General features: G+C 41.0%; 3 protein-coding genes across 3 annotated transcripts in view; 1 reads left to right on the forward strand and 2 right to left on the reverse strand.

Moving 5' to 3' along the window:
* The window catches only part of taf4a (TAF4A RNA polymerase II, TATA box binding protein (TBP)-associated factor), a 15,898-nt gene extending 6,874 nt beyond the window's left edge, over window positions 1-9,024 (reverse strand). The window contains exons 1-14 of the mRNA XM_035662558.1: window positions 7,439-9,024; window positions 6,971-7,104; window positions 6,509-6,628; window positions 5,442-5,531; window positions 5,122-5,244; window positions 4,849-4,938; window positions 4,483-4,695; window positions 4,190-4,331; window positions 3,991-4,093; window positions 3,435-3,604; window positions 3,216-3,346; window positions 2,538-2,663; window positions 1,584-1,640; window positions 1,370-1,492 (exon numbers count right to left, since the gene is read on the reverse strand). Coding sequence (XP_035518451.1) covers window positions 1,370-1,492; window positions 1,584-1,640; window positions 2,538-2,663; window positions 3,216-3,346; window positions 3,435-3,604; window positions 3,991-4,093; window positions 4,190-4,331; window positions 4,483-4,695; window positions 4,849-4,938; window positions 5,122-5,244; window positions 5,442-5,531; window positions 6,509-6,628; window positions 6,971-7,104; window positions 7,439-8,207 — 2,391 coding nt within the window. The 5' untranslated portion in view covers window positions 8,208-9,024. The remainder of the gene's footprint in view (window positions 1-1,369; window positions 1,493-1,583; window positions 1,641-2,537; window positions 2,664-3,215; window positions 3,347-3,434; window positions 3,605-3,990; window positions 4,094-4,189; window positions 4,332-4,482; window positions 4,696-4,848; window positions 4,939-5,121; window positions 5,245-5,441; window positions 5,532-6,508; window positions 6,629-6,970; window positions 7,105-7,438) is intronic.
* A 1,336-nt stretch (window positions 9,025-10,360) lies between these two features.
* LOC118328682 (protein LSM14 homolog B-like) lies at window positions 10,361-13,253 on the forward strand. The gene is made up of 8 exons (XM_035662560.1): window positions 10,361-10,947; window positions 11,069-11,232; window positions 11,315-11,444; window positions 11,577-11,762; window positions 11,861-11,938; window positions 12,190-12,330; window positions 12,425-12,551; window positions 12,630-13,253. The coding sequence occupies exons 1-8, from the start codon at window positions 10,821-10,823 to the stop codon at window positions 12,784-12,786; spliced, it is 1,110 nt and encodes a 369-aa protein (XP_035518453.1). The 5' UTR covers window positions 10,361-10,820; the 3' UTR covers window positions 12,787-13,253.
* A 459-nt stretch (window positions 13,254-13,712) lies between these two features.
* On the reverse strand, window positions 13,713-20,580 carry cdh27 (cadherin 27). Its single transcript, XM_035661703.1, has 16 exons — window positions 20,560-20,580; window positions 19,951-20,073; window positions 19,583-19,732; window positions 18,759-18,900; window positions 18,473-18,639; window positions 18,021-18,152; window positions 17,201-17,383; window positions 16,713-17,011; window positions 16,493-16,635; window positions 16,160-16,384; window positions 15,854-16,075; window positions 14,769-14,890; window positions 14,574-14,678; window positions 14,288-14,371; window positions 14,002-14,082; window positions 13,713-13,919 (listed from the first exon to the last, which is right to left on the reverse strand). Exons 1-16 carry the CDS (start codon window positions 20,578-20,580, stop codon window positions 13,713-13,715), a joined length of 2,406 nt encoding a protein of 801 aa, XP_035517596.1.
* Between the last annotated feature and the right edge of the window lie 334 nt (window positions 20,581-20,914).

Below are 20,914 nucleotides of genomic sequence, written 5' to 3' on the forward strand. Positions count from 1 at the left end.
TGTTGTTTGTATAATATGTCATTTGTATACCTGGAGTCTTGTAACACAAATAATTTCCCCCTGGGATTATTAAAGTATTTCTGATTCTGATTTTGATTGATTCTGACCAGTTAATGCCTGCATGTATTAATGTTGACCAATAAGAAGCAGCAGAGTGGCCCGCTGCATTCCTGTCCAGAGTTGTTCTCCTGCATGGATTTCTCTCTTCCTGGATTCCTAGGTCAGTGATTCCAAAAGTAATAGTGGTACTTGTATCACCGGAGGTAAGTAATGGATAAGTGGCTGAATTTGCTAAAAATAATGAACAAGTGGTTGAAATTGAATCACTAGGTGAGTTGGAAACTCTAAATTGCCGGTTGGTATAAACTGAGTATGTCTGAGTGTGAGTCCGTCTGTCTTTAGCGTTAGTGTTAAAGTGTAAGTGTTGTGCTTGACTTGTAACCTGTACAGGGTGTTTCCCGCCTCTTGTACAATGCATGTCGGGAGTGACTTTAGCCCCTTACAAGGCTCAACAGCATAAAGCAGAAGTGATATTACAGTGTTTCCTAAACAGTTGTTTTTCATGTGCCAATTAAAGAATAAAGGGCCATTTATTGTAATGTATTGTTGTATTGTATCTAATTTCTAAGAACAGGCTCTCCAGGGAATCCAAACAACAGTAAGAGATCAGAAAAACAAACCCCCAAACACAAACACTAAACAGAGCAGAACCCAACACATGCATGGGGTATATACGTATACTATATATATATAAAGAAAAATATTCACTAAGGGCATCAAAAATCAAGAAGAGGCAGATTTTTGGGAGAAAGGAGAAATCAATGAACTCAACAGTGATGTGCAGCAGGTAGCATAACCAGCAGCTGCAGCACGGTGAGGAAAGGTCTGTCACATTGTCTCATTGTATTGATTGAATGTGACAGATGCCTTTATTAAATGTCACTTGTAATTACAAGAGTCGAATGACAGTCTGCATGAGTACAGTGATCTGCCAACTAACAAGCTGCTTCATTATATAATTTTCTTCAGGTATGTGAACAGCATAGATGACTGACAGCAGGTTTCTGTCAGGGTAGTGTGGGCTGTCAGTGATGGCTCGTCACCCAATGTACTTACAATTACTATAGGTAAGGAACAACTAACTGTTAGCTGTAACATTAGCTATTTCTGCAAACAGGATTTTATACTGACATAGAAAGCAGACTTTTAACTGTCGCCTGCATTTTGACTTTGGTGTCTTTTGTTGAGTTATATGCAAAGTGCCAGATGGATGCCAGAGGTACATGGTACATTTATTACAGGGGTTATACTGGACAACTATCCCAGGATAAACAACACTATATGGGGCATCTAATGTGATTAGTGTTACCTCAGCTACAGCAGAGGAAGATGGAGAGTCCAGAATCTTCCTCTTCTTCCTGGGACCAATGGCTGCCAGAGCAGTCAGGTTGGCCTCCCTCTGTCTCATCTGAGCCAGCTCCTGTTGCTGCATCTGGACAACGCACACATACCAACACGGACATCAAGCAAACAATGCAAAAACATGCAGAAACAGAGACTAGTTGACTATTCTCTCATCCTACCTCTTTTGCCTTCTGTTTCAGACGCAGCTGCTCTGGGTCCTCTTGCCGAGCTCGAGACTGCAATACCAAAAGCAAGACACATTGATAACAGATCCCGGCAGAGGACAGACCAAAGCCCAGGTTGTGTAGGACTAGAGATACTGTGGAATTGGCACAGTAGTCCATTCTGCATAAATATATCATGAGTTTGAGATACTACTACTTGTTTTGACTAAGCCTGATTTCCCCTGAACAGTGCATTTCCATCAATACTTACATTGAAATAATTAAACATCTATTCACTAACTTTTTTTTCCATTTTATTCTTTATGTCACTTCTCTATTGGAATTTAATTTGGAGATAAACATTCATCCCCCATTTGATATATCGCATAGCACATTTGTTAGATGCTGTACGAGTTACATCCTAACATCCTGAGGCTGAGCCAAAATCAATCGCAGGTGACCTTTAGTAAAACTTTATAGACTATAATGTACCTCTGGAGAAGAGAACAGCTGCAGGATACCCAAAGACTAAATGTAGGCCAAATAAATCAGCATTGATTACATACCTGCTATTATTAATAAATGGGCCTTGATTTCACCTAAACAATAAAAAGTAAAAGATGCCACAGTATAGACATTGGAATAATAAAATGTGTGAACTATCAAAACCTCACACTCTATTACAGGGCTATTTATTTACACTCCATTTGAGACATGATACCTAAATCCACAGTTTCCTTCTTACTCCTCACCACAAACATGCCACAAATCGTGAATATTTGTGTAAATGAAATTACCAATAGCCTTGGGACATACATCAATCAGCCATAACATTATGAGCACTGACAGGTAAATGAATAACACTGATTATCTGGTTATCATGGCACCTGCCGGTGGGTGGGATATATCAGGCAGCAAGTGAACAATTTGATTGGTGTATTATTTTGATGTCTGCCAGTGATGCAGTACCTTAGCTGCCTTTAGGAGGATCTCTCTCTCCTGTTCCTCCTTGCGTTGTTTCTCTAACTGGTCCAGCTGCTCAAAGAACTTGAGCTGAGCACGAACATCACTACTCTGTTCAAAGTTGCCATCCTCCTGCCAACAGACAGCGGTGTTAAATGTTATCCCACAAAAGACCAAAAGATTACAGGAGAGAAATTAGTGCATATTCAAAACATTGTAAGATGTATCTTTCATTTGCATGCTAACAACAACATTGTAAATACAGTAGACCCCTTTGTGTCTTAGCACCAGTATTTTTTGTCTGCAAGAAATGCTAATCTAAACCATGGCACTGTGTAGATCTCTCTATAACAGGGATCTCAAACTGCTGGCCCGGGGCCCAGTAAATTGAAACTACCCCTTCATATACAAATAAAATAAAAACACAATGCTGTTTTTAAAAAATGTGTGCCAAAGGTTGATAAGAAGAGAGATGGTTTCAGAGCTTCACTTGTTGTTTGGCTGCAAACAACAAAAATGTTTTAACATTATGATATAAAATGTAAAGAAACTGCTGTTTGCATTTTTTGTTAAGCATGATGTTAGGAATGGTAATATGTTCAGCGTAGTGCACATTCTTGAACACTGAAGTGGCCTTCCTATGAGATGCTCCCCACCTGCTCTATAATGACACTGTAAACAAACCTTGAAATTGACATTTTTCTGCTGGGCCACTTGGGTAACTTTTTCCAGCAGGTTCTGGAGCCGCTGCTGAGTAGCATGGGAGACATAGTTCACCACCTCTGCACCCAGGTCTGTCACACCATACCTCCTGCCTGGAAAAGAAACAGCAAGATACCTTTGGGGCTTTAGGAGGTGGATGCATAGATGTTGTATCGTCAATAATGCTGTTGAGTGTCTCACCAATCTCCAGCATTCTCCTCTGTAGCATGGCACAGGAGAGAAAAGCCTCATCCTTACAGGAATGTGTCACAGCTCCCACTAGTCCAGAATTGGTTGCTAGGATATTAGCGCTTTCCTCTGATAGGTTCACTCCAGCCATGGAGGCCACGTCGTTGATATCGTCATCATCTCTGTGAACATAAATACAGTAAGGCAAACCCAAACACTACACTAAATATCATGAATCCAGATCAATATCTCATGCAGGTGTGGAAAAAATAGAAAATTCCCATCAACTGTTATTCATTTGTCCAGCTGCATATTGTTTAAGCTATAAAATATTAGGAATTAAATTAAATAAATCTCAATTTTATATTTATATATATTTTGAGGGGCATGGGGTGCCAGCTCTACCAGTTGGGCTACCATGGCGTCCCATGAACCTTTCCCATTTTTATTTTTCTGGGCGAGTTAGAAAAGTTCATTGTAAAACTACAAGTGATGCTAATACTAAAACCTGCGTGATAAACAACATTTATGATCAATCTGATTGGATATCTGTTGTCTTTCTTCTTACTTGAAAGTACCACCCGCCTCTTTCAGCTTGTTCTTCTGAGCCGGGGTCAAGGCTGCAGCACAGACTTGTTTAGAAACAGGCGGCACCTCTGGCCTCACAGGAACTGGCAGAGACACAGAAACACAATATATATTACAGGTCACCCAAAGAAAGACACACACATACACATACAGGGCTGTATTAAGACTGACATCCTCACCTGGCTGCAGCTCTTTAAGCTGGACCTGCTGCTGTCCGAGTATGATGCGGCCAGGGGCCTGATTCCTGAGAGTCACCATGGGGGTCGTCGGTAAGGTTACCTGAGGTCTCAAAATTGCTCTCTGCTGCTGAGGCTGAAGAACCTACAAGGGTAACATTTCAAAAGCAGATTTTGTAATTATCACCACAGTTACATTTACGCTTTATGTTTTATTGTCTAGAACTATTTGCCTTATATTTTATATAACTACACACTCTAAAAAATTGAGTTGATTGATATTAAAGTCAGTTTACCAGTGTGGGGGTCTGCCCTGGTCTGCCAACTCCAGGCTGCAGCTGGGGCCTGCTGACTGGAGCAGTGAGGCGGGGGCCTGGGCTGCCCAGGACCACCGTGGTGGGGGTGGTAGAGGTGGAGGAAACTGGAGCTGAGGCCAGCTGGGGGAGCTGACTCTGCTGGATGAAGGCTGCTGAGTCTGGGGTGAGCTGCCTCAAGGCTGGGAGGCTTCTCTATGGAGGACAAACAGATGGATGATCATTACAGAAATGCACTTGAACATGACATTCTGTCTGCTGTGCTCTAAGGTAATATAAAGCACATTTTACTGATCTTTGATGAAAGGTATATCAATGAAAATGAAAACAGAATATAAGCATTTTTACCTTGAGGAAAGGCACAAGGTAAGGTTGTGGTGAGGAGTTTAGCTCTTTGTATAATCTGCTGGTGAATTCCTCAGCTTCCAGTTTTCCCTCCTAGTACAACAAATAGGCATAAAGAGTTGGGAGTGAGAGCTGTCACATTTGTGGTTTTCCACTTTTAAAAAGGGGATATTTTTAGAGCTTTCATTTGTCAATATCCTTGTGAAATGTGAAACATGTATACAATATAGCAGCTGACAGGTTCATGCGTGTCTCCTGTATGTATGCCTCACTCACCAGCAGGTCCTTGACCAGCTCTCTCACACTGGCAGCAGTCTCTGTTGATTGCTTCCCAGTGGACGCCAGCTTGATCAATGTTGACAGGAAGTTCTTGCATTTCTTCACATTCTCCATTGTCTCCTGCCAAAAACATTCAGATTATGAACAAATTTGAGTCTCATTCGTGAATAACCACTTTGTACACAGCAGCATGCTTTGCCTTCTTTTATCACTGTCTACTTACAGTATGTACATAGTGTCATAAACCCTACAGTACACTGTTTCAGTACATGCAGACAACCAGCTTTATCTGATCATTCTGGCTTAGCACAACTCACTTTGCTCGCTGTTACTGAGGTAACTGTTGTTCCAGCTGTTTGGTTGACGGTCCTGGGGGTCATTCCTGATACTGCAGCCCCAACTGAGTTCTAGGAAGACATCACCATATTAACATGTTATATAGGTTGTTGAAACGTTTCAAAACCCACTTTTCAAGTCATCACAGGAAAGTGTGGGTTTTAGAGCTGTTTCAAAGTTGATTAAGTGCATCAAAATGCAGGTTCATGAGAGGAAACAGGTGCACTTCTCCTGCACTGAGTTTCAGTTGGGTGCTCTTCCTGACCACCTCTGTCTGATCACTAGCTGCTCTTGTCAGCACTAGAATGCTGACCCATCGGTGTTATCTATAGCCACAAAATGACACATTTTTTTTTAGCAAACTTGAAAAAAAAAAAAAAGCCACTATGCAGGAAATGTATATGCTTCATATCTGTAGTTTCATGTCTGTCAGGCGTGAATCTGTCCTGGATTTGACTCAACTTAGTATTTGGTAATGAACTAACAGGCACATATTTAATTTAAGACAGTTCACAGCTTGAACTAAATGTTGTATTAAATGATGATGACTTCTGATTTTTTTCCCCTCTTCCATTAAAGGCAAATATGTTATCATAAACTACCATTGGGCTTTAGAATAACATCCCATAGACATGAATGAGAGTGCCCACTTTAGGTTCACTTTTTTACATTAATAAACATACATGCGTCTCATTTTCAGTATCTCCTGAGACCTCTGGCTACTGACATTTATTGAATATCTCTTCATAAATGAGTATAATTAAATCAAATAAAGTAAATCCAGGAATCAAGGTTCAGGAATACAAATAAACCCAGAAAACTGAAAAAAAACATTTATTCACACTATGCACAAAATAACACATCCTTTATAGTGTCAGTTTGACACGTAAACTTGTAATATTACAGTGTACTATAATATAATTCAGTAAATGAGGCACTTTGAATCATCCTTTGGTCTGTAGCTTGTTCAAGTTATGGCCACAAAACGATGTGCAACAAGCCCAATGAAAACAATAAGAAATGATTTGACAGCAACAGGTGGGGTTACCTGAAAGATAGGAGGTCTGTGAAGAGCAGTGGTCGAAGGGAGTGACGTTGGAGCTGGACAGCCCTGCCGGATGATAGTGCTGGGAGCCACTTGTCTGTTGATGACAGTGTTTCCAGGAGTCTGGGAGAAGGCACAAAGCATGGCATGATGTGCAACACCAAGTTTCATCATTCTTGAAAAGACATCTACTGACTACATCTAAATACATCAAGAGTAATATTACTTTTATAATGTTGCATACATTAAGGCTAACAATATAAAACAATAACATACAAGCACACTATTTCACATACACCTACACATGAGCCATAATTTTTCTAATATTCCTCTCGACAGGTGCTTCCCTGAGCTGTAGGCAGGAGGGCAAGCTGAACATGGGCTGTAGTACTGACTTTGGCACTGAAGTGGGACATACTGGCTGACCATATAAAGTCCTTCCTAGGCCAGGTTGTGTGATCTTACCTGGCCAGGAGACACGTTTGTTGGTGTAGCTGTCCGAGGTGCCATGCCTCCCTGTGTCTGTGCCTGCATCTGGGCCAGAGCCTGCTGAGGAATCATCAGCAGCTGTCCACTCTCACTGCGTACAAGCACCATCCCTGAACCAAGTCAGAAAATATAAGAGGCCAACTGAATATAATTATACTGTCACATGAAAATCAAACAGTGCACAGCTAAACCACAAAGCAGTGTAAACATGATCAACTAATGTTGTAAATCACCATAAATCATAACAGATCGGTTACTGATGAGTGAGAAGACAACACATATGTTGTGTGTATTATGTACTGGATAACATTTCTATGAGAGTATAATCTTTCAGCGTTTATTTTTACATTCACTGATCAGAGGCAAATGAAAATGAAACCAGTGACTCAGTCAAGTGTGGAATTAACTGCGCACACACAGTGAAAGAGTTCTGACTTCACTCACCCGGGGGGAGCTGGATGTTATGTATACTGGGCTGTCCTGGGGAGGTCTGGGGGAGCCTTGGGGCCAACATCTGGGGCGTCAGGGCTCGGACACCGCCTGGACCAGCAGCTCCCGTCACCGGAACCCGGGGAGCGCTGGAAGTGACCGCCAGCTGCGGTGCGGACTGTATTATTGTTGCGGGTGGCTCTGCCTTGATTATGTGAGACCCTGCACTGACAGACACCGAGTTGGGCGGCTGGCTATTGTTTACAAGCGGGGTTTGTATGGCGATACCTGTCTGACCTGTCGTATTGGCAGCCACCACAGGGCTCGCATTGTTCCCATTCAAAGTTGCGCCCGAACCCGCGGTTTGCATAGGCGGCCGGACGAGTGCCACAGTGGGTCCCGCCGCCTGGCTCACAGGCTGAGCTGAAGCGACAACACTCTGTGAGTTCATGAGAGGCGTCTGAATTACACTGTTGGACGACGGGGGCATTATCGCACCGGCCAGCTCTTTTGACGTCGCTGGTCCACTGTTGACAGATGTGACAGATATCGCAGTGCTGCCGCCGTTACCAGCTCCACTTGTGACTGTCGTCTCCCCAAGAGGGGCAGCGCTGCTTCCTGAATTGTGAGAGCTCATAGTTTGGCTCCCATTGAAAGTGTGCACTGAGTACGAGCCTACTTTCCCCTGGTGATTGGGGAGAGAAGTTACAGCGCCACTAACAACAAGTGTTTTGCTAGGGTCGTGTCCCGCGGTGGAGTCCGTGCTGGCCGTCGACGCATCCATAGTTGAACCATGGGGAGCTCGTTATGATGAGACCCCCTGCACTGTAAACTTGTTTAGAAGGAGCACAAACAATCTTGAATGTGATGGGGCAAGACTCTTGACACATGTACTGTTTTTCTCTGTCACCTCCGGCGCTTGCTTTTCGTGTACACTCGGAGAGACAAAGAGGAAAACAACATTAGTAACGTTAGTTACAGCGTACCTGCTTCGGCAATCGTCTTGACCAAGTCCCAGCTGGACATTAGCTCGCGTTACCCCCTTGTCCCGGAACTATAGCCGTGTAATTACCGGCTGCCTCGTGCCTACCCCAGTGGTTGTTGTGACACAAGAAGGACAGCTGTGACTCAACAACCTGTACAGGACGACAAACTACCGCTTTATTCACCTCTGTGTGTGAAACAGGCTCATCCAGCGGGCCGGGGCCAACCGCCATCTTCACACTCCTGCGAGCTTCTGAGAAGTGAGGTACTTACCAACTGACATGCGCCTGCGCACAACAACTAACCGTCTCCGAGCAGGGATTTCTGCGCGCTGTGATTGGCTGCTCCACATCGTAAAAGGCGGTACCAATGGCTTCAGCTGTCATTCCAGGGGATGCATGAGACGGAACAACATCGTACCGGAGACGAAACGTTTTCATCAAATGTCACTTCGTCGCCGGCCTGTTTATGCTATCACGATAACTGTTCCGTTTCAGAAATGTACCGTGCGAGCGTTGGTCGAGTAATAACGTGGTTTGCAACAAGCTATCCAACCACATTTAAGAGATTTCACTCTCGATGAGCTGTGCAAGATGGCTGCAGTGTTATGGCCAGCAAGTGAAGTTGCTGTTGTAATGAGGCGTTTGAGGGCGCCCCACCCTCCGTTTGGAGAGGAAATATTGTACTGTACTGTCAGCAGTCATGGGATTTAGTGTGGTTAAACCCCACGTGTGCTGACTTTAAGATAAATGCAAACATTAAGTTTAGTGTTTACTCTTACTTACATTTTATCGTTGAAATAAAAATCCAAATGTGCGGTAGGTCCTATGTAATTTATTCAAAAGTTATAAACTTACCGTCTACAGAGTAAACTGTAACCATAACCATGATATGGTAGCCTACTTTTGTGTTAGGGTTCACATTTTCCATATGAGCAATTAGAGAATCCCAATCTTTTTTAGAATATAGGTCTATATATAGCCTACATAGAGTATTGTGAAATGGACATTTGAAAATGTAACGTGTAAACTCCTGAAATAGAAAATAGCCTAGAATAAATGTCCATTTTCAAATTGCCATTACTCAAAATATGAATTCCAATTTCCTGTAAAAGTTTCTTCTTTTAAGCCTACGTATGGCTTTATTAGCTTGAATAGCCCAATATAATATCATAATATAATTATTTGGAGATATATATAAATATAATTTGGATAAAATTCCTTTCATACATATTGGTAGGTGGGAAGGTTAAATGGGACAGGTAAACTCTCATTAAGGTGCCACCAGCGAAAATTAACATTTTAAAAATACACAGATCCACATCCACAAAATACATATCATTAAAATCATGATCTGTTATTTTTGTTGTTATAATAAAGTTAGTGGTTCTCAACTGGTCTCACCTTGGGACACTCATTTTCTCATGGTCATCAAGTTGCAGCCAAGCAGTTTTAAAGAATTCAAACCAAGCAAATTTATTTTTCAAATAGGTTAGTAAACACATATACAATGTCATGATGAAATTATGTTTATTATATATGTTTAACATAAAATGTAGTACACATATTTTCATTCCTGCAATCAGAGTATATTAGGCCTACTACTTATTAAACAGCGTATGAACATCACAACTGCATTCTGCAGATTCTAATGAATATGAATAAAATAAACTGCATAACTGTTTTCATACAAAGTAAGGCCTAAACAATTGTTTGTTTTTACTTATACATTTGTGAAAGCTTTTCTGTCAAAATAAAAGTCAGACATTAGATAACGAAGCATTTAAAATATATATTATTATTTTAATTTTGACTACACACCCATCCAGAACCATTTGGTGACCCACTTTTGGATTCAGGACCCACCAGTTGAGAAAAGTATGGATTAAGTGATAAGTTAAATGAAAAATTATTTGTATTTGGAAAAATATCTGAACTTTATAATGCCACATTTAGATATTTCTATTCAGTGCTTTACTAATGTGTCACAATAATGTAATGTTTTTGAGTTCAAATTCATTTGGGGACTTTTCCAAGCAAATATTGATATATGTGATTGTTTGCGATTTAATCAGCATGTATTTCTGCCACTCACCCTCTTTCTACCCCATGAATATTTCTGTGGATCCGCCTCAGGTCCCGCGTAATTGTATATTGTCTTAACCAGGCTGCCAAGGAGGTATCGACAGACTGTTGTTTCCCGCGGTGTACGCCGGGTGGCTAAACAAACCAAACCTATTTTACGCGCAGGTGACCCAGCAGCGTAGAAGTGCGTCACTGGCAATCTTATAAAGCGCACAGGTGCCCGCTAATTGCGCACATTGCCGATTAACTGATGTCTTTGTGTGCTGTGGTTTAATGCTCTGTGGTTCAGTCGCTGCTTTTCAATTTGAAGACATATTTTCACTGCGAACATGAGTGCTGGAGGAGGGACCCCTTACATCGGCAGTAAAATAAGTTTGATATCCAAGGCTCAGATTCGGTATGAGGGAATATTGTCCTCTGTCGACACTGATAGGTCCACGGTTGCTTTAGCCAAAGGTAGGTCGGTAGGCCGAGGACACACGTGTTTCTCTCTCTTTGACAATCATCTCCATATTGAGTTGTGAACAAAGTATGCTGAAAGTAAACAAAAATCTAACGTTGTTTTTCCACCCAACAGTAAAATCCTATGGGACAGAGGACCGGCACACAGACAGACCAGTGCCACCCAAAGATGAAATATATGAATATATAATCTTCAGAGGAAGTGACATCAAAGACATCACTGTGTCCGAACCACCAAAACCACACCATGGACTGCCCCGTGACCCCGCTATTGTACAGGTGTGTGTGTTGGCTCACTTTTTAAAGTAATTTGCACTTTGTTAAAGGGAGTTAGTTTTGTCTTTAATTTTTGTGCTTTTAGTCATCTGTTGGCAGTTCCTCTGCTGCATATCACCCACGCTGGAGTCCATACAGAGACATGATGCCCACCTACAACCAGCTGGCTGCGAGTTCTCTCCTCAACCAGCAGTACAATGCGGCGTTGGGCTTAGGTACAGTTAATGTTCTTTTGGATGCGTCACATGTCTCTGAAATGTCACTTGGGCTTTCCTCCAGCACTATGGAGTGGCTGTTTCTCCCATGTATCAAGCCCCACTATGTATGTTCCTGTTTTTCTGTACCAGGACTTCACGGCATCCCAGTCAGAAGAGCTCCCATGGTCGAGCAGGCCGTCCAGACCGTGCCGTTGGCCAGTGCTGCCCAGAAAAGGGGGAAGACTTCAGCCCAGCCGCAGAACAGACAGCCGGTTCGTCCAACCCAGCGCTCTGGCCGGGGTGGTTCCCAGGTTCAGAAGGAGAACGTACCCACCAGTAAGCAAACTCAACAGTGGCTCATAACGGGCAACAGAAATCACTCATCCTTTTAATCAAGCTCAAATAAGAAAAAATAACATTTCATTTCTGTTTAGGTCGGGCAACATCTCAGCCCAGTGCAGCCAAGAGTCAAGGCCAAAGCACTGAGAACCAGAAACCAAGGCAAAAGCAAGGTATCAAAAAATGCACTTAAGCCATTTCTTACTGAGAATGTCCACATTTGTCTGTCAGTTCACATCTGAGGGCAGAAATACAAAAGGAACTTTGTTGGTAAACAAATGTTGCTCATCTGTCTGTATATAATCGTTATCTAGTTCTAGAAAATAGAATACAAAGGTAAAAATCTAGATGAACTGCTTCTAAATGGTTACTAAACTAGTTTTGCAGTGTATTCGTTTGAACTTCCTCCGGTGTTTATGTGCAGGCAGTCGCAGGTCCAGGAACAGAAGCAGAGGCCAACTTCTTGTGAAAAACTCGAAGGCCACAACCTTGCAGTTTGAGTCCGATTTTGATTTTGAAACTGCAAATGCTCAGTTTAAAGATGATCTCACAAAGGAGGTTGTAGGTATGTTTTAGTTCAAAAGGATATTGGTTCAGTTTTAAGTGGGGACAATATAAAGCCATTTTAAAGTGTATTTTCATCTTGTGAATTGCTGCAGTTGAAAAAGTAGATTCTGGGGAGGCCCAGGACAGCCAGAGTCTGCAGGAGGAGGAAACTCTAGGAGATAAATACTACGACAAAGCCAAATGCTTCTTTGACAACATCTCATCAGACCTTAAGCCCAGGTGATTATACAACTTCCTTTTTGCCTTTGAGGTTTATTGTGCTCTACAACATCTTTTTTTTTTTTTTGGCATCCTCAGGAGAACCACCTGGGCGGAGGAGAAAAAGTTGAACATGGAAACATTTGGAGTGCCCGGCCGCTTTCTGAGGGGCAGAGGGTTCAGGGGCCGAGGACGTGGAGGGCAGAGTGCCACAGAGCAGCGACCCCTCCCAAAAATTGGTAGTGGGAGGGTGTAAAGGCTTTTCTTTGTTAATAATTTCTGTAAATATTGTAGTTTTCTACTTATTTAAAAAGTACCTCCCTTTTTTCCCCATTTGAAGCAAATGTTTTGTTTTTTTCCTTTATCCCAAATATGCATTTAGGGAATTTTGTACTTTGAACCTTAATATTATATTAAATGGGAGAGTGATTTCTTTTAATCAAGCAGCTGTATGCTAGAAGCACATTTATTCATTGGTAGTCTGGTAAAATGCAATGTGGAATTTGTCTTCAGAACAAGCCAGCAAACAAGATATTATTTTTTTGGGTTTTTTTTTTTTGCTTAATGTACTAAATTCTTGTCTACTTGACTGTCCAAATGTAACTCGGAATTGCTTTTGTAGGACAGCTGTACTTATTTTTATTTATTTTTTTCCCCCTACTTGTAAAAAGAAAACTGTGGAGGACTTTGTAACAGTTGCTATTAAATAACATGACTGAAAAAGTGGCTTTCGTCTCGGTTGCTGCAACTTGTCATTGAAGAAACTGCTGAAATACAGAATCTAAAGATTTTCATAATGTATTTTAGCACCCATCAACCGAAAAATTTAAAATTAAAAAATCCTTGCTTAAAGGGCCTGTGTGTAACATTTAGAGGTATGAAATGGAATACAGTTTCAGTATGTTTTCATTAGTGTATAATCACCTGGGTATAGGAATAGTTTGTTATAGATGAGCCGTTCATATCTACAGGTCGCCTTCCATGGTTTCCGCCATGTTGAACCACTGTTTCTACAGTAGCCCAGAAGGGGGAGAACGCATACTGGCTCTAGATAGGGGTGTTAATGGTTTTTGTGCATATTGTGGTCACTATAGTTTCTCCTTTTTGCTTGGAGGGTGAATTAAATCCTACACACTGGTTGTTTTTAAGAGCAAAAATATGTTGGTTATACAAAAGACGGGTTCAGTTTTGTATATGTGGTGGCTTGCAAATGGAAGCTAATCGGTTGAACTTGGGGCCCAAGTCTTTCAGCACTTTCTGGAATGAATTATTGTCAGGAATGGTGATGTCCTCTAGCTCTGAGAGGTTGTCAGAGTCCCCCTCATCTGCATAGAGGTGAGGCTGATCGCCCAGCAGATCTTCCTCCCTCTCCTGGAGAGAGGAGACCCTCTGCAGAAAGAGTCGAAAATCAAAGTAGAGTAAATTCAGTACTTGTTAGCAGACATTATGATACTGTAAGTGCAACACCAACCTGATGAAGCAGGGCTCGGACAGTTGTGTCTGACTCATAGCTTGAGTTCCCTTTGTAGAGGAAATTTCCTGTGCTCACGTCCTTAAAGTTCACAAAGATTAAGTTTATTCAGCAGCTGTGTCAAATTAACATTTAGCACATACCAAACCAATGTTACTCTACCTGGTGGCCGTCATGGGAGCCATTGGCGATTAGAGATTTCCAAGTTTTCTAAGATTGGAGTAAAGATCATTTTATATTTTAAAGTTGTGACTGATATAATAGAAATTCAATAAGTGCATACTACCTGGTTCCAGTCACAGAATAGGTAGGACATATTTTCTCTTCTGTAATCTCCAAAGTTTTTGTGGCTAAAGTTTTCATCCATAACCTGTTGAAGAGACTGACAGGAGAAACAGGGATAAACAGCTGAGTTAACATACGGTAGGTCCACACATTAGTGTGAAAACACCTGTAGAAGACCAACTGGGTGCTCCTCAAACATATCTTAACAATGGTACACAGACCTATTTCAAGTTTTGCAGTTTAACCAGTGACAAAAGTTTCCCTGTATCATTTCCATCTGTACCCACCTTGGTTAAAACCTGTCTGTGTTGCATTCCATCATGCTGACTTTGCCAGTCAGATAGGTCATGGTGCCTCTTATAAGGTGACATTGCCAGGAAACAGTCGGGTAGCTTGAAAGAAGAAGAAAAAAAAGATGTCTACATGAAGACAAATCTTGATACGTATCACTGGTTTGTTTGCAAATGTTTCTGAGCAGTGACCTTGCAGTCTGTTCCTGCTTTCTCAATGTTTGATGAAAGGAGGGTTTGTCCAGAGGAGTCAGCGCTCTGCAAAGTGGTGAACTCTTTTTTGCAGGTGATGACAACTGCCATCAGCATCAGAACTGACGGAGAGGACAAAATTAAACTTGCAGTGAGTTATCAGAATTGTTTCCATTTGCAATTCATGCCCGTTCAGACAGGCCTGCTTGGCTCCCAGAGGTGCTGCTTGCAGCAGTATTGTGAAACGCTCATCTGATCGACTTCACACTCAACACAGCCCTCCCTTGGGTCCTCAGCAATACATCCACCAAGTGTGAAGTCGATCGGATGAACGGTTCAAGAGATATACAAAGGGCAGACATAAACACGTACATAAATACAGGGAGATGGGCAGACTGACAGAAATTGCTTCCTTTATAGTTAATGCTGATACAGGGCCACCTGTTGGTTAAATGGCACCAAATTTGGCACGGTCACTCAAACGTCATATCTACATATGTCCGCCTAATGTGGATGCAGTAGCACAAAGAGATATGACATGTTATCTAATATAAGCCTTTGCATTTGACTTTACTTTAACTTTAAGCAAAACTCAAATCAAAATTCAAAATCCAAAAAGTAACTTTTTCCTCAAATAGCTTCCAAATGGTGAAAAATCTAGAATTTAGAATTTAGAATCTATATTGTATTGAAAAATTAGTTCCCATATGGGTTCGTATCCAGACGTTTTATAAAGTTATTTGGGTCCAGGTCGGGTTTGTCTAACATTATTTGTAATCATGGATCTCTCAAAATCCAGAAAAAAACATTATTCTTGAGATCTACAGTTCAAAGGTTACAGGGTAAAACATAAAGTTTGTTGTTATAGCACCACTATCTGGCCAAATTGCACCTAATTTGACACTGCATTTCCCTGGGTTCTCAGCAATACACTCGCCAAGTGTGAGGTCAATTGAATGAACCGTTGTTGAGCAATTTGAAGGACAGACAGACATTCACACAGACGGACAGAGAGTCCTTCAGTAGTTGGAAACATATTGCAGTATTCTCCAACACTAATCAAAGTCAATGATTCAGTTTCTTACACAGGAGTAAAAACAGTGAGGCAAACGCTATGCCGATAGCACCAAAGGCAGCTTTTGTGGCAGTGTCTCTGTGGCTTTGGCAATTGGCCGTCACAGAGCAGTCACACACAGTCACACTGATGTTGTAAATGCCAAATTCCCCCTGTATGTCAGAGATCCTCAGTTTAACTGTGTGTGGTCCAGAATACACACCAGGCTCCTTCACCAGACCAGCTGTGTACCCTGTGAGAAATAATCACACAATTAAATAGGTGGGTTTTTTAGTGTTTGTTATAATATTGCCCTACACAGCAGAGCAGCTTCTACCATATGAGGGACTCAGTTTCCATTTTCCTTTGACATCTCCCAGCAGTTGAAATAAGAACGGCCCTCCAAAGGGATTTCCATCCAGGTCAAAGGCTGTGATGTTGGTGGTGGTGGGGCCGTCAGACACACACACATCCACATTATCCACTGTGAGCTGAGGCACATTGTCGTTCTGGTCGGTCACATGGATGTTCAGTGTGGCTGTACCTGTCAAAGGTGGATTACCTGTCACACAGAGAAAAACAAAGTGGCGGATATTTAATTAAAATTTTAACTTTAAAGCTTAAATGCTTGGTGTGTGTCCATGCCAACGGCAGCACATTAGAGTTTTACCATCATCCACTGCGTGCAGTAAGATGGTGTAGATGCCGTTAACAACATAAGGAGATTCTCTGTCGGGTGCCTTGAGTGTTGTGATGTCTCCTGTGTGGGGATCCAACGTCACCCAGCCAGCAGGATCATTTCCTACCTTGTACCTGTGGAAAAACACAGGTTTCTTTAGTCTAGCAGGTCCCAGAGAGCTCAAACATGTTGGAATAAACATCCAACTTACACAAAGTCACTGGCGTGACTGGAGTCGGGATCACTAGCAATCACTTTCTCTACCCAGGTTCCAATGGGTGCGTTCTCCTCCAGCATAGCCTCTTTGACAGTCACACTAAACACTGGGGGGTCGTTGGTATCCTCAACCTCAATGAGGACTTGTACAGAGTGAGGATCATCACCTGTACTGGTGTCAACTTTCCAAAGGCCAGAGGATGTCCGCTCTTTCACTTTACAGGAGAAATATGGCATCTCATTTTCCACTGAGATGGAGAGCTCCCTCTGTGCTCTTTCCTCATAGTCTAAAGGCTGAAAATAAACAGGCGTTACCTTAATTTGTTAATTCATTATGTGTTGTTAGTCAAACATTTTTTAAATAGCTCAGAATATAAACATGTCAACTTCAAGTCTGAGCAGACAACACAACAGTAGTTATAACTTGTCAGACTGGAGGTGGGTGTCACTGTAATGTAAAGCATGCAGCCAAACAGCACTTACTTTAACTACTTTCAGGATTCCATCATTGGTGTCTGCGTCTGTTTCTATTGTAAAGTGCTCTCCGTCTTCACCCTGTATGGTGTACTTGACTCTCCATGCCAGGCTATTCGGGGTGTCCTTGTCTGTCACATGCACCCGCAGAGGAGAGGTCCCGACCTCATCTTCTTTCACTTTGCCAGAACCCTTTTATATGAATCCAGAGGTCAGGGGGAAAATTGCAGAAACCTCTTACTGCTACTATCGAGCATGTGCTGTACACACCCTGTGGTAATAACCGTAGCCTACATTTTGCATATTTGCATATTGCAAATTGGTTTAAAGAAGATCTAGTTCCCACAGGAAGGAGGAACATACAAGCAGATTAAAGAAGTTAATAAAATGGAGAAAAATACCTTTATAATGAAACTACTATTTATCCTCTTATTAAAACATTTCTTAAGTCTATAAAATGAACATAAAAGATGAATAAGTTTATGTGAAGCCATTATGCAACTATTTTATTTTATGAGTTTCTTTAGTTTTGTGTTGGTTTGCTTGCTTGTTTTGATTTCATCCCTACAACTACATTTTCTTTACAGTTTCCATAGTTACAAAACAATAAAAATGTTGCCCCTTATTTCCATCATTGTAGCTTTTCAAAGATGAATGTTTTGAGTAAAACATAATTTCCTGTCATTTTCCACATGGCCACAGCAATATGTCACATCTAACATGCACTGTACATTATACATTGAAGGTATGTTTAAAAGCATGAAGAACTGTGTGATCTGCAGAAATGATTGTGATGTTGTGGAGAAATTATCAACCAAGATGAACCTACTGTTTGTCCACTGATGGTTGGGAGATGGTTGTTGCCGTCCTTGACATGAATGACAACCGTAGTTGAACTGGATAGACTGACTGCTTCACCATGGTCCTTGGCTTCCACCAACACTGTAAACATTTCAGCCACCTTAATATAAGCAGATAAAGATATATTTAATACTTTTATCTTGTATCTAAATCTTACAAATCAACTTAATCTGAACTTTGCACAATATGTGTTGAATGCATTACAGTGAACCCTATAATACATCTATTGGATGTCACTGAGACTCATATAGATAATAAATGAAAAAAAACCTCCTCCATCGTAAATTCCACCCTGCAGCTGGTTTTAGTTGACACATTGGCTAAGTGTTTTTACCTTTAATACTTTACATGTAATTAGACAGTGCTGCATGCTGTACATAGTAGCATAAATACTACATATAATATTTTACCCCCCCTTGCCTCATGATCCAAACATCCTTTGAATGAGATTGTTCCTCCAAACTCATCAATGAAAAATTCGGTGTCTGGAAGGTTTGGAGTGACAGATTTGATTTCATAGTGGAACATTGAGTTAGGTGTTCCTCTCTGGTCTCTGTCATAGGCCACAACTGTCAGGACATGGGATCCTGTTGGGAAATTACAGAACTCTTCAGGCTGTTCAACAACAAATAAAAGGGGCATACCTAATACATTGTAGGTAACAAAAAGGTTTTAAAAAAATGACTTCGTTTATAATATTCTTTACCTTGTGCATTTTCCTCAGCAATGCTGATTTCATAGAGATCCCTCCGAAAGCGTGGTGGGTTGTCATTGATGTCCCGTATTGAAATCTCAACTCCTACTTTAGTGTCAATTGATGAATCTGTCTTTCTGGCCTCAAATTTCAGCTATATACACATTGAAAGATATGACTCAAAGTTAGCCACAATATATAAACAATGCATATGACATATGATATTATTTAAGAATTTCTGGATTTAAAAGGTACATTTTCTTAAGTCTGTCTTAAAACAATGCTCACTTTCCCATATGTACTGTTTAATTAAACAGTTTTTGGTTGCTATAGTAATTTCTTCCGTACATACTGGCCCTGAAAAGATCCCGTCCTAATGCAGTTACAGTGTAAGTGATGTTGGACTAAATCCACAGTAGCTGTTAGTCAAAGAAATGTAAGTTACGCTCTTTTTAGTATGACATTTCCTCATTCCCCCTGGACAGTGTTTCCTAGCTGAGTTGTGGTGTAGGAATAGTAAGATATTTTGTCCTAAAAGACTAACTTTGGAAGAAATGTGTGTGGCTAACTCAAACTGCTAAGTTCCTCATATTGACTTTGACTGAACTAAGGAAGGTATGTTTGCAGTATTATTCAGTTTCACTAGTAAGACATAAGAGTGGAATATTCCCAATCATCGTTCAATTAGACAAACTATTTAGAGCAATCAGTCTGAGCACTTTCTGCTGTTTAAACTCATTACCATTAACTATATAACAGCACTAATCCTAATCACTGTGTAGAAGTTTACAGCAGTACGGATAAGATGTCAGTGTGTAATATGTGTTGCGTCTAACCTTAAGCACTGTCTTCTCCTCATAGTCCACAGGCCTGTGGACATACACGGTGCCAGATTCTTTATGAATGGAAAGGACTCCCTTTGGCTCCTCATCCACTCCTTCCCCAAAAAGGTCAAAGTATACTTGATATTCCCGCTCAATATTTATCTATGACACATCACCAGACAGTTTTTAGTCTGCTTTTGGTAATCTGGCAGTCGCAAAGACTGTATTATGAGCTTTGCATTCAAATGGTAATGTTTTATATTTATTATAATCAATAAATAAACTTCAAATCAAAAAGTTTGAGTTTAATTATTACATAGCATTTTCTGGTGAAACTACACAAAGTCTGACTAGTTTTCTTTACTCAGTGGTTTTCTCACCTTGCCCAGCACATATGGAAAGGGCCCTGGGTGCCCCTCCTCGATTGTGAAGGAGTCAATGATCCAAGACCTTCTGTGACGGCTCAGCACATCTGAGCATTTTGCACTTGACAAAAAAAAAACCTAAAAGACATATAGCCAGCCAAATGTTGAAGGTCACAGTGAGAGTCATGGTATGCAAAGTATGACTGTTTGTTGAAGGCGCTCATAATTTATGTCATCTGTTCACTTTTGGAATGAACTCATTTTTCCAATAGTTGGTGAACCAGTTCCAAAGTGTACACACAGATACTGTGTGCATTCAAGAGATCGGTTTTACACCAACAACTGCTTTCTTGCTAAAGAAGACAATAGATTACATGGAAATCAGCTGTACAGTACATCCTTGAACTCACAAGCCAGCAGAGTGCTGGAAAATTATATTAAATCTGTTTTCCATAAATGATTAAAATCTTTCAACTGTATTATATAATTTAAGGTAATATTGTGTCAAACTTTTATTCCCAAATAAATCAAATTAAATATTATCATCTATAAAGTCACTGTAATAGCCTTTAATCTGAATTTAAACTAATTTCAGAAAGTTTTGAAGTCAGTGTTGCTACATACCAGGAGGAAGAAGCAGAGCATGATGCTTGTCAGCACATCCAGTTCAGAGTGTTCAAAGACTATTCTGACATTTGAAAGAAGACAAGACCCTCCCCCTATCCTGCTGTACACACCCACACACATGAATGTAATAATTACAATGTGTGAGTGTGTTCAATCTATAACCTTCGACACGTCACTGTTTGCCAACAATGTTTTCTTAAGAACTGAATAATGCTTGCAGTGATTAGTCCTTTTGAAACACTGCCCCATAGTTACCTGCCCATAATGTGCAGTATTTGCTAAACAAACCTTGCTCTTTTAAAAAGACTGATACATAGATCATGTCTTTTTTATGCTTGGTTTCTTGTGAATC

This window comes from Morone saxatilis, unplaced genomic scaffold (assembly GCF_004916995.1).
Source record: "Morone saxatilis isolate NCDOM2014 unplaced genomic scaffold, NCSU_SB_2.0 Contig18, whole genome shotgun sequence".
NCBI lineage: Eukaryota > Metazoa > Chordata > Actinopteri > Moronidae > Morone > Morone saxatilis.

Coding starts and splice junctions, on each gene's coding strand:
- cdh27 (XM_035661703.1), bottom strand. CDS start 20,580: ATGCTCTGCTTCTTCCTCCTG. Junction 18,640..18,758: donor TGCTGAGGAAAATGCACAAG/GTAAAGAATATT, acceptor ATTTCCCAACAG/GATCCCATGTCCTGACAGTT. Junction 14,083..14,287: donor TATTCTGTGACTGGAACCAG/GTAGTATGCACT, acceptor GTGAACTTTAAG/GACGTGAGCACAGGAAATTT.
- LOC118328682 (XM_035662560.1), top strand. CDS start 10,821: ATGAGTGCTGGAGGAGGGACCCCTTACATCGGCAGTAAAATAAGTTTG. Junction 11,445..11,576: donor CAATGCGGCGTTGGGCTTAG/GTACAGTTAATG, acceptor TTTCTGTACCAG/GACTTCACGGCATCCCAGTC. Junction 12,331..12,424: donor TCTCACAAAGGAGGTTGTAG/GTATGTTTTAGT, acceptor GAATTGCTGCAG/TTGAAAAAGTAGATTCTGGG.